The following is a 16809-nucleotide window of genomic DNA, read 5'->3' on the forward strand; positions in this document are numbered from 1 at the left end:
ATGAGATCTTGCCATTTGCAATGATGTGGATAGAACTGGAGGGTGTTATGCTGAGCGAATAAGTCAAACAGAGAAAGACATGTATCATATGACCTCACTGTTAACGAGGAATTCTTAATCTCAGGAAACAAACTGAGGGTTGCTGGAGTGGTGGGGTGGGATGGATGGGGTGGCTGGGTGATAGACATTGGGGAGGGTATGTGCTATGGTGAGCGCTGTGAATTGTGCAAGACTGTTGAATCACAGATCTGTACCTCTGAAACAAATAATGCAATATATGTTAAGAAAAAAAGAAGGTAGCAGGAGGGGAAGAATGAAGGGGGGGAAATCAGAGCGGGGAGATGAACCATGAGAGACGATGGACTCTGAACAACAAACTGAGCGTTCTAGAGGGGAGGGGGTGTTGGGATCGGTTAGCCTGGAGATAGGTATTAAAGATGGCACGTTCTGCATGGAGCACTGGGTGTTATGCACAAACAATGAATCATGGAACACTACATCAAAAACTAATGATGTAAATAAAAAAAAAAAAGAGAGAACAGAAGATCAGAAAGAGTCAAGGCCAGGTAAGGAATGGAAGAGAAGATAGACTAGATTCCAAAAATGAATGCTATTGGAAGATAAATGATTTTAGATTATTCTGAGCTTCAAATGAATTTAAATTTAAATTTTGCCTTGAAATATTTATGAGCTGATTAATCAGGATTTATGGTTTTTGACCTCTACTCTGATTGACATAAGTACTCTAGAACCTCAGGGAGGATATTAATCTAAGGTACCATTTATTGTAAGACATGCCATTGTTTAGTGTACCTCTAAGAAAGAAAAGTGCTGCCAGTTAAGAGTTGCATATTGCGGGGTGCCTGGGTGGCTCAGTTGGTTAGGCGACTGCCTTCGGCTCGGGTCGTGATCCTGGAGTCCCGGGATCGAGTCCCGCATCGGGCTCCCTGCTCGGCAGGGAGTCTGCTTCTCCCTCTGACCCCCCCCCTCATGTGCTCTCTCTCTCTCTCTCATTCTCTCTCTTTCAAATAAATAAATAAAATAAAATCTTTTAAAAAAAAAAGTTGCATATTGCTTTTTTTTTTTACATCTATTTTAAGATGCATTCCAATTTCAACGATGTTAGAATGTGGGAAAGATACTGTGTCCTAAAATTGATAAAATAGAGTATTTAGAAAACTTCTACCCTTATACTCCACCTCTGTCTTTCCCCAGTTTGGCCTATTTAATATCTTCTGTTTTCCTAATATTCTTTAGGGACAGCTCAATCTCACGTCCTTCATGAAGCCTATCTAGATTATCACAGTAAGATATTTCAAGTTTCCTTTGAGTATGTTTCTTATGCCCCTTTGAATTTTGAATATTTCTCCTTAATAGAGAATTAAAAACAATATAGAAGTTCGGTAGTTCTGCTTTCCCTGCCTCATCTGTTAACGTTATACCATCTGCCCCAAGCAGTAGACCTAATCCTCCTTACTTGTTCTTGCTCTACATGTATTTTTTAAATCCTTTTTATTGTTCTTAACATTTTTCTTCAGCCTCCACTCATTCTGGGCTCCTACTTTACTTACATGAGTCTCCTTGTTTCAAGCACTCTTTTGTATTCATCCTTGTTCACATGCATTTCTTTTTTTTTTTTAAACAAATCTCTTAAAATTCTGAACTTATAGCACACCTTACACAACCATATTGGACTCTTCAGATGCCACTTTCTTTTATCAGATTAATTTTTTTGTTTATAGTATCAGAATGTCACCTTTTAGAAACTATCTTTCTCTTTCAAAAAAGATCTTCGTATCACAGTATAATTTCTATGGCATCACACAGCTATTTTCTCCAGAAAAACTTGATTCTTTTCCCTAAAGTATTAGTGTTTCCATGATTCCTTATTTATTTATTTATTCATTTTGGTGGGGGGGGGTGGGCAGCAGAACAAAGTTTATTGAGTGATAGTACAAAGCTCCGGAAGATGGAAGGGACCCGAGAGGGTTGCCCTCCATTATTCCTTTTTTAACTATTAAGAACTCAGAGATGTCATGGTTGCTTTTTCTCATGGGTTTCATTTCCATTTCACTATTTTGTGCTTATATGTCAGAATTAATTCCAAAAACATGTTCCTTCCAATATTTCTTCCAGCTAATGAAAGATGAAATGTTTTGTATGCTTAGTGACATATATTATGCATTCCTAGGGAGCAAATCTAGTTGAGTTCTTGCATTCAGAGAGGAGATCTCTGTTGTTGTTGGACTACTGTTTTGCCACTTTTTGGAAAATATTAAGAAAGCATTCATTCATTTACCATGTTTACTGAATCAAACCATGTATCAGGGATCAAATACAGCCTTGAAGACACAATGGTAAAGATATCAGGCATAGTCTCTGTCCCTACAAACTTTACAATTTAGTCAAATGAATGAATCAATGTCTTTCATCCAACAATGTGGTAGGTAATATACTTCCACAACGAAGATTGATACTCATTTTTACCCCTACCCAATGCCTTCACACTTGTTTCTGTCTTAGCTTAATTGACCATACAGGTTAATATAATATTTCTTCTCTAAAAATGTTATTAAAACTTTTTACTGTGAAATAGAACATTATGTGCTATAAATGCATACAATATAAATATACACCTAAACAAATTATTATACTGGGAACACTCTTGTAACTACTACTCGTATCAAGAAATAGAAAATTGCCAGCATCCTAGAAATGCTTTATTGCCTCTTCCCTATAACAACCAACTTTCTCCCACAGAAAGTAATAACTATCTTGATTTATATGGTAATTGCTTCTTAGTATTTCTGTATAGTTTTACCACCAAAACGTATCATTAAGCTATAGATTAATTTAGTCTGTTTTTTAACATTATATAAATTGAAATAAACAATATATCCTTTGTGTCTGGCTTGAGATTTATCTGTGTTGTTGCCTATAGCGGTATTGATTCATTTTCATTACTGTATATAGTCCATTGTATGATTTTACCATAGTGTATGGTAAACATATACTATGATATATTGATTGTCATTTGGGTTATTTTTAGTTTTTGTTTTGTTTTCAGTTTCTATTACAGATGATGTTAACATTCTTGGATATTTTTACTGGTATACATGTGCATACATTTCTGTTAAATGTATTCCTAGGACAGGAATTGCAGGTTCATTAGGCATCCTTATTTTCAACTACAGTATAATGACAAACTATTTTCCAAAATAGTTGTACTAATTTTACATTCCTTCCAGCAATGAATGTGACTTCCTGTGGTCTCCATATCCTCACCAATATTTAGTAAAGTCAAACTTTAATTTTAGGTATTCTGGTGGGTAGCTAATTATGGTTTAATTTATATTTACCTGACTGTTAGTGAGATTGAGTAACTCTTTGGGTTTTTTTAAAAGATTTATTTATTTATTTGAGAGCGTGTGTGCAGGAGCAGGGGGAGGGGCAGAGAGAATGGATGAGGAGAGAAAGAGAAGCAGACCCCCTGCTGATTGGGAACTAACAGGGGCTCATGACCCTGAGATCATGACCTGAGACAAAATCAAGAGTCAGACACTCAACCAACTGAGCCACCGAGGCACCCCAAGTAACTCTTTGTTTATGAGAAGCGCCTGTTTAGGGTTCTTGCCTATATTTCTGCAGGTTTTTGTCTTTTTCTTATCTATAAGAGTTCTTTATTCTGTCTGTGACCGCTTTATAAGCGTATGTGTTGCAGTTACCTTCTTCCGCTTAGTGGTCAACCTTTTCACTGTCTTTGTTGTATCCCTTGATGACTAGAAGTTCATTTTATATAATATAGTCAAGGTTATCAGTTTTTTCTTTGTGCTTTTTGTGCCACATTTAAGAGGTATTTCCTACCCTAGAATAAAGGTATTCTATTGTTTTGCTTTTCACATTTAGGTCTGTAATCCATCTGGTTGATTATTGTGTATGGTGTGAAGTGGTGTGTCCAGTTTTAATTTTTTTCCCATGGGGATGCCCAAATGACCAAACACTGTGTTTTAGAAAGATCATGCTTCCCTTCAGTGCCACCTTTGTTGTAAATTCAGTGCATATATGTTTGGGTTGTCTCTTGGCTATCTGTCTCATTGGTGTATTAGTCTATTCTTGCACTAATACCACACTGTCTTAATTACTGTGGCTTTATAATCAGTTGATACCTAATAGAGGAAGTTTTATTAATCTTCTTCAAAGCTAGTATCAGCTCTTTATATGCAGTTCCATATACATTTTAGAATCAGCTTGTCAAGTTCCACCAAAACAAAGAACCTTTTCAAATTTATTCTTATTGAATCTGTAGATTCAAACCCATGTTGTTGAAGAGTCAGCTGTACATGATTTATTATTTTATCCTTTTACTTTGAACTGTCTTTATGTTTTAGATGTATTTCTTGAATTTCATATTCTTCCAATTTGAAAATTTTTATCTTTTAACTGGAATATTTATTTATGTGGAGTAAATGATATATTTAGGTTTAGATACTACACTCTCTTACATGCTTTCTACTTCTTCCACATATTCTTTATTCTTTTTCATATCCATTTTCACTTTCTTGTATTTTTTTTTTTTTTAAGATTTTACTTATTTGACAGAGATGGACACAGCGAGAGAGGGAACACAAGCAGGGGGAGTGGGAGAGGGAGAATCAGGCTTCCCGCGGAGCGGGGAGCCTGATGCAGGGCTCGATCCCAGGACCCTGGGATCATGACCTGAGCTGAAGGCAGACACTTAATGACTGAGCCACCCAGGCGCCCCTCACTTTCTTATATTTTTTTTTCTATCAATCAAACTGTTCTCAGTTAGTTTTGGAATTACATACTCTTTTAGAAATTACAACATACATCCATAAATAATATAGAGTATACAAACTAAATGCTATTTTTATATATTTTAATCTTACACATATATTTAAAAGATATTACTATTATTACTATTATTGTTTTAGTATAGTTACTGGTCATGTAGATTTATTCATACTTTTACTATTTTTTTTTTTACTTTAACTCTTTTTTTAATGTTCTTCATTTCTTTCTGCATCTCCAACTTTATATCTGGGATTAATTATTATTCTTTCTGAAGGACACTTTTATATTTACTGTGTATTTGCTGGAGACAAATTCCCTCAGTTTTTGTTTATCTTCATTTTACCTATCGAAAGATATTTTTGCTGGGTCTAAAAATTTCGGGTGACAGTAATTTTTCCTCCATACTTTGAATGTATCATTCTGCTCTGTTCTGGCTTTTATTGTTGCTTTGAGAAGTCATAGTATAGTCTTACTGTTACATTTTCTGGTGTTTATTATGGTCTTCGGGGTGTGGCCCTGCTTTTTTTTTGGTCATTGTTCAAGGTTTATTGGTGTTTTTGTTGGTATGACCTTTGGAAAGTTGGTTGCACTGTTTATATATGGATTTTTCTTTTTACATTATATGGCAATGTATGTTATTCTGATACATATAGGACACAAAATAAGATTCTTTAGAACACTTATAAATAATATATGTAATGTTGGATTTATATATTGGATCCCAGAATGTGATTGATTGGAGAAAAAAGTTGGACTAGGCATGTTGGATGAAGGAACCAGAAGTTACATAACAGAGGGTAAACACACAATGGTTTGAAGAAGGGTAACTGCAGCATGTGCAACATTGGCAGGGTACCTCTGAGGTGGTAGGACTATTTTGCAAGAAATTGTATTGCCTCTAGCTCCTTCTGAGAGGTCTTTCCCCTCCTTTTTCCCTTTTTTGGCTATACATTTTTCTTTTCATTTACTCTTCTTGGGGTTTGTCAACCTTCTTGAATCTGTGGATTGATGTCTTTCCTCAGTCATTATCTATTCAAATTTATTTTGTGTCCTTCTAGGATTCTAAGTATATGTATATTATAGTATTTTCTAATTATATCCTATGTCTTTTACCTCTCTTCTATATTTTTAAACTTTGTTTCTTTTTTACATAGTTTTTTCATATCTAGTTTTCAGTTTACTAAGTCTTGAGTTGGTCTGATATGCAGCTAAATATTTATTTGACAGAGAGAGAGAGAGTGTGTGCATGCGCACAGCAGGGAGAGAGGGAGCAGGCTCCCCATTGAAGAGAGAGCCCGACATGGGGTTGATCCCAGGAACCTGGGATCATGACCTGAGCTAAAGGCAGACGCTTAACTAATTGAGCCACACAGGTGCCCGCAGCCAAATACTTACTAAATTTTTTCTCATGTATACTTTATTTTTTTTTAAAGATTTATTTATTTATTTTAGCAAAAGAACATGAGTGGGGGGAGGGACAGAGGGAGAGAATCTTCAAGCAGACCTCACTGAGCATGGAGCCCAACACAGGGTTCAATCAACCCATGAGATCATGACCTGAGCAGAAACCAAGAGTCAGACACTTAACTGACTGAGCCACCCAGGTGCCCCTGTATACTCTATTTTTAAATGATAGTATATTTATTCTTTTTAAAAACCTGTATTTTGCTTTTTATAGTTTCCAGTGTTTGCTGAATTTCCAAGCTTGATTTTTATATCTTTGGGCAAACTAACCATAATTTTTTAGACTACATTTGCTATTAGGTATATCAAATGTCCCTTTGGATGTTTTTATTGTCTGTTGTTTCTGCTGTTCTTCATCGTGTGTATGCTCTCTGTGCTTGATTATCTTTGGTGGGCATTATATTTGAAATCCTACTTATAGAAATTATTTGAGGATAGCGACAATGTTACCTTCCTCTAGAGAGGATTTCATTTACTCCCTCTATGCCCCTGGGGTACTAATTTTCCACAATTATCTTTATACAGTTTCAGGGATTAAAGTTTTTATGCACTACCCAAAAGACTAGAAGCCAAACTATAGTTCATGTGAGGGCCGATTTATTTCAGGATCACCTGGGCTCTTGGGGTACAGCTCTTTCAGATCCCAGCTCAAAGCACCATAGTGGTTATACTTAGTAGGCCCCAGCATTGAGTATTTTACCTGGAAATTTATGAGGCTGTCAAACATTCTGGTAAGTAAATACCTCCAAGCAAATGTGGCCTTGAGTTCAGGACTCACCTCTCTGGATTTTCACCTTTGTCTAATTCTTGGCCTACAAATTTCTTAACTATCTTGTTTGCTTTTTGATGCCTTTGAATTTTGTTTGTGTGTTTGTGATTTGTTTTATTGTCAGCTTTTTAATTAGTCATTGGTGGGAGGGTTAGTTTGAATTATCTACCTTGCTACACCCAGAGGCAGAAACACCTACTTTGTATTTTTCACGTATGTTCCTTTTACTTGATTTTGGAGAGATTCTATAGCTGTGCTGTCCAATATGGTAGCTCCTAGCCACATGTAATTGTTGAGCACTTAAAATGTGGCTAGTTTGGGAGCTCCTGGGTAGCTTAGTCAATTAAATGTCGACTCTTGATCTCAAGAGTCATGAGTTCAAGCCCCACTTGAAAAAAGTGTGGCTAGTTTGAATTGAGATGTGCTGTGAATGTACAATATTTAATAATTTTTATATTGATTACATGTTTGATAATATGTTGGATGTATTGGGTTAAATAAGACATTAAAATTAACCTGTTTTTCTTTACTTTTTAATGTGACTTAGAAAATTTAAAACTATATATATGCCTTGAATTTGTGGTTTGCATTATATTTCTGTTGGGTAGTATAGCTATGTAGAAAAATTGTTGAGAACATATGCTCTATAGTCTGGATTTAATTCCTGGCTGTACTTTTTACTAGAAGTGTAATCCTAGGCTTTTTAAAAAAATGTCTTGCTTTACTTTTCTCTTCTATAAAATGAGAATAATAGTAATATTCGTTTCAAAGGTAAGTTGTGAAGCTAAAACAAGACGAAGAAGGTAAATACGTGGTACAATGGACAACTTATAGTGTTAATAAAAATTTAGCCATTATTGTGTTTTTGTTACTATAGTATCAGATTTTATAGTTCAGTGGGTATTTTGTTTCTTAACATTTTCCTCCCCACTCTTAGTAATAGAATTCTGGATACTATAATTTGACTGGAGACATAAACATATGTATAAATTCTATAAAATAGGAAGAATATGTCATAGACAAATGCTCATGAGCTGCAGAAACGTTAATGCTTCTCCAAGATAATACTGTCTAAAATATTTCTATGGACTATGTGACAACTATGTAACCAAGCTTTACAACTGTAGTTCAGAAAGGAACTGTACAACCAAGAGTTGGTGTTGTGTTAGAAATACTGTTCCAGCACTTAAAAACTGGACACGAGACTTAATTCTGCCACTGTGTTCATCTGAAGTCCAGTTTCCCTCTTGTAAAATCATAAGGTTGGACTAGATAACATAGGCCTATATGTTCTATGATTTTTTCCATATTAATGCTTGTATATCACATATTTTTAATTTACAGTACAGTTATCCTTAGGTTTTTTAGTTCACATAAGAGTGACAGATGGTTAAAGGAAGTATAGAGTCATGGCAGGATAGAAGCACAACTTTTTTATTCACCCAGAACATCTTACAAGATACATTAGGTTGTAGCTAAACTATTTTTTCCAGAATTGTTCTTAATTTTACTAGAATAAAATGGGTCCTCTGGTTATATTAAGGAATTTTATATATATATATATGTGAATTATGGTTATAGTTTAATGGAAAGATTGCTGGACTTTAAAGAACACCTGGGTTTTCATAACAATCCTAGAAGAGAGCACTGGCAGTAATTTTTCTGACATTGGCCATATCAACATTTTTCTAGATAGGTCTCAGGAGGTGAGGGAAATAAAAAAAAAATAAACTGTTGGGACTACATCAAAATAAAAAGCTTCTGCACAGTAAAGGAAACAGTCAACAAAACTAAAAGGCAACCTACTGAATGCAGGAAGGTATTTGCAAATGACATACCCAATAAAGGGTTAGTATCCAAAATATAAAGAACTGATACAACTCAACACCCCCAAAACAAATAATCCAATTAGGAAATGGGCAGAAGACATGAACAGACATTTCTTCAAAGAAGACATCCAGATGGCCAACAGACACATGAAAAGATACTCAGCATCACTCATCATCAGGGAAATGCAAATCAAAACTACAAGGAGATACCATCTCACACTTGTCAGAATGGTTAAAATCAAAACACAAGAAATAAATGTTGGTGAGTTTATGGAGAAAAAGGAATCCTCATGCACTGTTGGTAGGAATGCAAATTGATGCAGCCACTGTGGAAAACAATAAGGAGGTTCCTCAGAAAGTTAAAAATAGAAGTACCCTACAGTCTAGTAATTGCATTACTGGTTATTTACCCCCAAAATACAAAAGTCCTTATTCAAACAGATACATGCACCTGTATGTTTATAGCAGTATTATTTACAATAGCCAAATTATGGAGGCAGGCCAGGTGCCCATGGAAGGATGAATGGATAACGAAGATGTGACACACACACACACACACACACACACACACACACACACACACACAGAGGAATATTATTCAGCCATAAAAAAAAGAATGAAATCTTGCCATTTGCAACAACGTGGATGGAGCTAGAGAGTATAACGCTAAGTGAAATAAGTCAGAGAAAGACAAATACCATATGATCTCACTCATATGTGGAATTTAAGAAACAAAACAAACGAGCAAAGGAAAAAAAGAGAAACCAAGAAACAGATTATTAACTCTAGAGAACAAACCAATAGTTACCAGAGGGGAGAGAGGTGGGCGAATGGGTGAAATTGGTGATGGGGATTAAGGAGTGCACTTGTTGTGATGAGCACTGGGTTTGTACGGAATTGTTGAATCCCTATATTGTACCCCTGAAACTAATATAATACTGTATGTTAAATATTCTGGAATTAAAATTAAAACTTAACAAAAAAATGCCTGGGTTTTAATTGAGCTTTGCTGCTAGATAAAATTAAGTAAATCCTAAACAAGTTTTCTTCTGATTTTTCTATAATGTAATAATGTGGAATGTAATAATACAGGATGTAACACCTCACCCAGAGTAGGTACTTGAGAAATAAAAGAAACTGATACATTCTGTCCTATTATACAGAATTTGCATTAGTACCTGTAAAAGTGCCACAGCGGAGAAGAATTTAAAATATCATATGAAAAATATTAAAATATATTCCTTTAAGATTTTATTTATTTATCTGAGAGACCAAGTGAGCAAGCGAGAGAGAGAGAGAGTACAAGCTGGGAGAGGGGCGGAGGGAGGGGGAGAAGCAGACTCCCCGCTGAGGGGGGAGCCTGATGTGGGACTCAATCCCAGGACCCTGGGATCATGACCTCAGCCAAAGACAGACGCTTAACCAACTGAGCCACCCAGGCGCCCCAGAATATATTCTAAATTATATGATAAATATTATAGAGATCTATCATTTTCCAGAAGCATCATACTCAGATCATTCTTGCAAGTTAGTTATTTCATTGTCAAAGAATAGTTGGTTTTTATGTTTCTTAAAGTATAGACTATTGGGAAAGATGGAAAGCTCTCCAGTTCATCCTGTGAAGCTAGCACAACCTTAAACCTGTTAAAGTGAGTTTAAATCTAGTAAAGATAGTATAGACACACATACCATTCATGTATGCACATGTAGGCACACACATATATAGACAGACATGGGTTGAAAGCCCAAATAAATTATTAGCTAATTGAATTCAAAAAATTGTATATGTGACCAGGAAGAGTTTATCTCAGGAATGTAAAAAATGGTTCTATATTATGAAACCTGCCCATAACTCATAATATTAGCATATTAGAGGAAAATTGATTATGTCAGTAGATGATTCTAAAAAGAGGGGGAAAACATTTGATACAAATCTGACATTTGATACAAATCTACACTCAGAAATGCAAATTAAAGCAACAATGAGAGAACATGTAGTACTGGCAGTATGTGGGGAAATGGGCACTCATACTTCGGTGGTAGTATGAATTATTACTTAGGAAAAACTGATACAGATGTAGTGAAAAGAAGGGCCACATGCACCCCTATGTTCATAGCAGCAATGTCCACAATAGCCAAACTGTGGAAGGAGCCAAGATGCCCTTCAACAGACGGATGGATAAAGAAGATGTGGTCCATATACACAATGGAATATTACTCAGCCATCAGAAAGGATGAATACCCAACATTTGTATCAACATGGATGGAACTGGAGGAGATTATGCTAAGTGAAATAAGTCAAACAGAGAAAGAAAATTATATGGTTTCGCTTATTTGTGGGACATAAGGAATAGCATGGAGGACATTAGGAGAATGAAGGGGAAAATGAACGGGGGGAAATCAGAGGGAGAGATGAACCATGAGAGACTATGGACTCCAGGAATCAAACTGAGGGTTTTAGGGGAGGGGGGATGGGTGAGCCCAGTGATGAGTATTAAGGAGGGCACGTGTTGCATGGAGCACTGGATGTTATATGCAAACAATGAATCATGGAACACTACATCAAGAACTAATGATGTACTGTATGGTGACTAACGTAACAAACATAATACAAAAATTATAAAAAAAAGAGGGGTGCCTGGGTGGCTCAGTTGGTTGGGCAACCACCTTCGGCCCAGGTCATGATCCTGGAGTCCTGGGATCAAGTCCCGCATCGGGCTCCCTGCTCAGTGGGGAGTCTGCTTCTCTCTCTGACCCCCCCCCATGTGCTCTCTCTCAAATAAATAAATAAATAAAATCTTTAAAACAAAAGGAAAAAAACCCCAAAAGCCCCATTTATTTAAAAAAAAAAGAAAAAACTGATAATAGCTATTGAAATAAGATGCACATAATCCTTTGAGTACTCTCACTTTTAGGAATCATTTCTACAAAATACGGTATAATAGTATATACTATAATACTAATATATACTATTATGGTATATTAGGATATATTCAAGGATTTCTGTTTTGGAAACAACATGAATGTTGATCACTTGCAGGGGTCATTGAATAAATTTTACATCTGTACCATGGAATATGGTACACCCATTAACCAAGAAGGATATTCATGGTAGTATTGTTATATTATTGGGGTGAGGAATAACAAATTATAGATTATTATGCACAATGTAGTCCATTTTTTTGGTAAAAAGATGGAAAGTCTATATATGTTAACGTTTGTATGAGCAGTGGGAAATGTGTGGAAGGGACTGGGTTAAGAGGTGGTTGGATTGGTGAAGGGGGAAGTCATTAAGTTTTTCTTGATATGTTCTACAGTGTTTGACTTATTATGAAGAGCATTTGTTACCTTTGTAATACATTTAATGAAGGAAAAAATGCTAAATAAATAAATTCAAGGATAGGAGTTCTCAAGAAGCTCGGTTGGCTAGAGACATGAAAAATAGAAAAATGTTATATATACCTTCTGTTGTAGAGAATACTTGAAATCATTTCTGTTCATGACCATTAATCACAGATTACCTCTGAAAATAAAGGCATTTTATATTAACAGATGGTGGCTTTAATGAATTTTTTCTTTTATAGCAACTCCGTTCCAATATCCGAGAAATGGAGAAACTTTGTTTGAAGGTCCGAAAGGATGACCTAATACTTCTGAAAAGAATGATAGATCCTGTTAAAGAAGAAGCATCAGCAGCAACAGCAGAATTTCTTCAACTCCATCTGGAATCTGTAGAAGAGCTTAAGAAACAATTTAATGATGAAGAAACTTTATTACAGCCTTTTTTGACCAGATCCATGACTGTTGGTGGTAACGTACTAAGTCTTATTCTTGATCATAGTAATGCAGTTAATTAAAATTCACCATCTTGTATAGCTATTGCAGATACATAACTTTCCAGGGATCACCTTCTGTTTCAGTATGTTGAATTCTTGGACCCTGAGAGTGCTTAGAAACGCACACCCTAGAAGTTTTGTAGGATAAAAATTTTGAAGCTATGCTGTGTAGAGTGGAACTTCCAGGCCTCAAGTACCTATTTGTCTATGTATTGAAAATAAAGGTTATAATATTCCCTAGGGAGAATGTCATCCTTGATTGCAGAGGACACCCCCTTCGTGTCCAGGTGCAGGAGTAGCCTAATCAGGCATGCCTCTTTCTTTGGCATTCTGATTTTCTTTCATAGGGGATGTTAGATCCACCAGCTCACTTTTCTGAATTTAACTGACAACATTAAAAAATATTTATATATATCTGCATTCATGCTATCAGCTTTTATGAAGTGATACTCAAAGAAACAGTCCAGCAAAACTTGTCATTATATTTTTTAAGGATGTAATTGATAATTGTTAATTGCATTATAGTATTTCCTTTATAAGGAACCCTGAAAAAAAGAATTACTGGTGTAATACATAATAGGACTTGAAAGCAGTTGGTCTTTTTTAATCCTATGGGTATTGGATGGCATATCCAATCCAAACTGATGAGGTTTCCCTGCTTGAGTTATTTACTGGAATGCTTATGTCTGAATATTTTTAACTACCAAAAGCCAAAGTTTTTAACTGTCCTGGCTTTATTTTATAATTGCTCCCCTCATACTTCCTTTTTTGTTTCTCTTTTAATTTATGCTATCTTGTTATATTTTACATATGTTCCAAGATGCTTTAAATCTTAATGGTAAAGGTAGGGTATAAATAAATTATAAATTAGAATAGAATCTGAGAGATGTTATACCTGCCTAGTTTTCATCTTTTCATATATGTAGGAGGCTCCTGTACCATCCCCTGTCTCCAAAACCAGATTATTTTTAACTTTATGTTTTCAGTGTTAATGATCCAGTAATTTATAGGGAATTTGTAATTAAAAAATTGGAGGAAACATTTAGGCCATCATCCACAGATTCTTGGTAATCTTGCTTTTATTGTATCCTTAGTACCTAGCACATAGTACATAGTGGACCATACGTAAATGTTTCATAAATGTGAATGAATAAATATCTTTTTAGAGACAATTTTGTAATTTCAGATGTACTATTCTCACTACACCCTGTGGATAACCAGTACCTAAAGTGTTGTTTTGGGGAGAAGGAGATGTTAGCACTCAGCCCCTTGGTTGAAGAGTATTTGGGAAGAATGCTTTTTGATAGTTTGTAGTTACTGTTTACATTATTCTGTAATGTAAATATTACAGTATTTATCACCACCATATTGATGAGGCTAAATACTGCTCATATCATTTAGTGTGAACTGATACTTTATGTGCATGTATAGGGAAACTGGGCTTCCATGTGATTAAGCAGCTGTCCTGCTTAATCACCTAGACATTGTGACAATGTTTAATCACCTAGACAACCTTAATTACCTAGATATTGTGACAGTTGTGATGGTGGTAACAGCAGTGAAGATATGCTAGATTTTCTGGAGTTGCTGATACCAGTCTCTCTTGCTATTTAGTTTTGAATTGCCCATCACCAGCAATTCCCTGGCAAACAAAAATTTTGAGTTCTGAGAGTTTCTCACAATATAATACTATGCTAATACTTGCTTTAGTTTGCATTTTATTATTGCATTATTTGAGTTTCTGTCAGTAGGACTGTTTGGGCTCAACAAGCTTGGGTTTATATATCATCAGAGGAACTGGGTGATTATTAGAAGAAGGCAGTTGAACAGTTTGCTGGAAATTAAATTTCTCTGTAGGAAGCTGGCTGGTGTATATATATATAATCAAAATTTGAGGAAGCACGTATAGAGAGAACATGAAAAAGATTGAGGCAGAGCCAGAGGATGAAGAAGAAATGATGAAATTCATTTTCCAACTCTTGATTCTCAAATTTCTCAATTCATGGAACATCAAATTAGCTAAAGACCTAATCACTTGCCACTGAGAGAAACTACAAGATTAAAGATGAAATCTCTGTAGCTAGTGCTGATTTGATTGAGACGGTCATTGTAAGTTATACCTAAAACAATGTATAGAATTTCAAATTCCAAATGGTGTACTGGTGAAATGGTGCTTTGACTTTGAATCCATTGCCAACATTAAGCAATTAAAATGAACTGTCTCACCAAGTACCTGAGTATTTCACCAAATGTGAGAGTTTCTACTAGATTGCCTTAAATTGAGAAATAATATTAACAAATAATTGAGAGGATGGGAAAGAAGAATAATTAAAACAAAGCAACTAATTCACATAAGACCTTAATTGCGGGGTAGGAATTGAGTTCGCTCTATGTGTGGTCTTCTAGTTATGGACTCTTTTCTGTCATTCTGCATGTTTTTATCCTGTGCTTTCTGTTTTTTTTTGTTTTTGCTTTAGATGCTCATTATAGTAGTGACAGCCTATACAGAAAAAATGTGTTTGATTTGCACAGAAGTTAAGTGCCTTAAAATATTTCTTCCTTTAAAAATTCAATCTGATTCTAAATAAATTGGTTGGAAATATCAGCAGAGATTCAGGAGCAATGTTGCCACATTTCCATGAGTGAGATCAAAATACAAAAATAGTTTTTCACTTACAGATAGAAATAACAAGTAGAATAGGATGTTTTATGTTCTCTGGAGAGTAAAAGAAGCTTATTAAGTTTAGGGGGAAGCTGTGATGATTTTGCTGCTTCTTTTGTCCAGATTCTGAGAGTTCCTAAAGCAAATCTTCTTTGCCAATCTTGCTTGATCTGAGAAACTCCCTTCTGTCTCACTTGTGTGTCTACTTTCATTTTTAGCATATTGCTTCCCACCAAGAGAAGTGATGAACCTACAAATTTGATTTGTATTTAGAAAGGTGTATCAAGTCATATAGAGTGAATCAGTGCTTCTCTCCATCTTTGTCTTTCTTACTCCCCATCCAGCACATACAGTTCACCAGTGCAATAGGAACAGAATCTTATTACATTTTAAACAAATACTCACAAAAGAAAAGAATCCAATCTTAAAACCGCTGGGAACTTCAGACCGCATATTGAATTTGATGAAATATCAGATTTTATCACAGGTATATATACATATAGTGAACAGTTTGTGAAGCACGTGGATAGTTTTGTATATTATTCAGAAGATATGTTTTCTGTTGGTTTTAATTTTCTTAAAAATCCTCCTTTGCAGCTAAGTTAAGCCATGACTTAGAAGTCATTTTATTTTGATAGATAGGTTCGTATAGATGATCAGTAGATTAATTTCACTATTTTTAAGCTGTCAGAACATGAAAAATTCAGGAAATGCCTTTGAATTAATTTAGACTTATAATGAAACTTTTCCTAACATACTGAAGTTTAGTGAAAATTTCTTATATGTTGTGTTATAATTCTTAGTAGAATCATTGCCTTTCATGAAACATGGAAAGACAAAGAACGAATGTTTGGATGTATGGAGAAAAGGGAAAAGTCTTATGTCTGTGTTATTAGCTTCAACTAAAAATATCTTCATGTTTAAGTTTGTAGTCAATAATAAGGTTTTAAAACTGGAGTTTGAAAACTTCATGACCACTTGCATTGTTTGCATGTGGATGGAACTATCTTAGATGACTTCATCATATAAAACAATAGCAATTTGAGTTATATGCACAGGGTGAGTTCTTCATCCTTCTTTCCTGCAGCTATAATCTGTCTCTGTTTTCCATCATCATGTCTGTAGCAGTTCCTAAAAGTTCAAAGTCAATGGATGTTCACTGAGGTAGTGATTTCTAATATAAGCTGGAATAAATGAATTATGAAAGTTGTAGAAATTAAAGGGCTTCTTTCTTAATCGTTATGCCTCAAATTGATTAGTGATATTTAGAGTTGTAAGTTTACAGCAGGATTTTCCATGGAATAGAACAGATTTCTTTGTTCTAAGACTCCATTTGAACTAAGATGCATACGCAGTTTGGTTTCAAGTGAGACGTAAATGACTTAAACCCTTCTTATTTTTCACCAGGGGAAATCTTATGTTTGCTTAAAATGCCAA

General features: G+C 35.1%; 1 protein-coding gene across 8 annotated transcripts in view; it reads left to right on the forward strand.

Moving 5' to 3' along the window:
• STX17 (syntaxin 17) overlaps nt 1–16809 on the forward strand; it is a 67593-nt gene that overhangs the window by 17046 nt on the left and 33738 nt on the right. For all 8 annotated transcript variants that reach the window (XM_081803287.1, XM_081803288.1, XM_081803285.1 and 5 more), the window contains exon 4: nt 12459–12684. In XM_081803287.1, coding sequence (XP_081659413.1) covers nt 12459–12684 — 226 coding nt within the window. The remainder of the gene's footprint in view (nt 1–12458; nt 12685–16809) is intronic.

This window comes from Leptonychotes weddellii, chromosome 14, assembly GCF_054177405.1.
Source record: "Leptonychotes weddellii isolate Sample4059 chromosome 14, ASM5417740v2, whole genome shotgun sequence".
Taxonomy (NCBI): domain Eukaryota; kingdom Metazoa; phylum Chordata; class Mammalia; order Carnivora; family Phocidae; genus Leptonychotes; species Leptonychotes weddellii.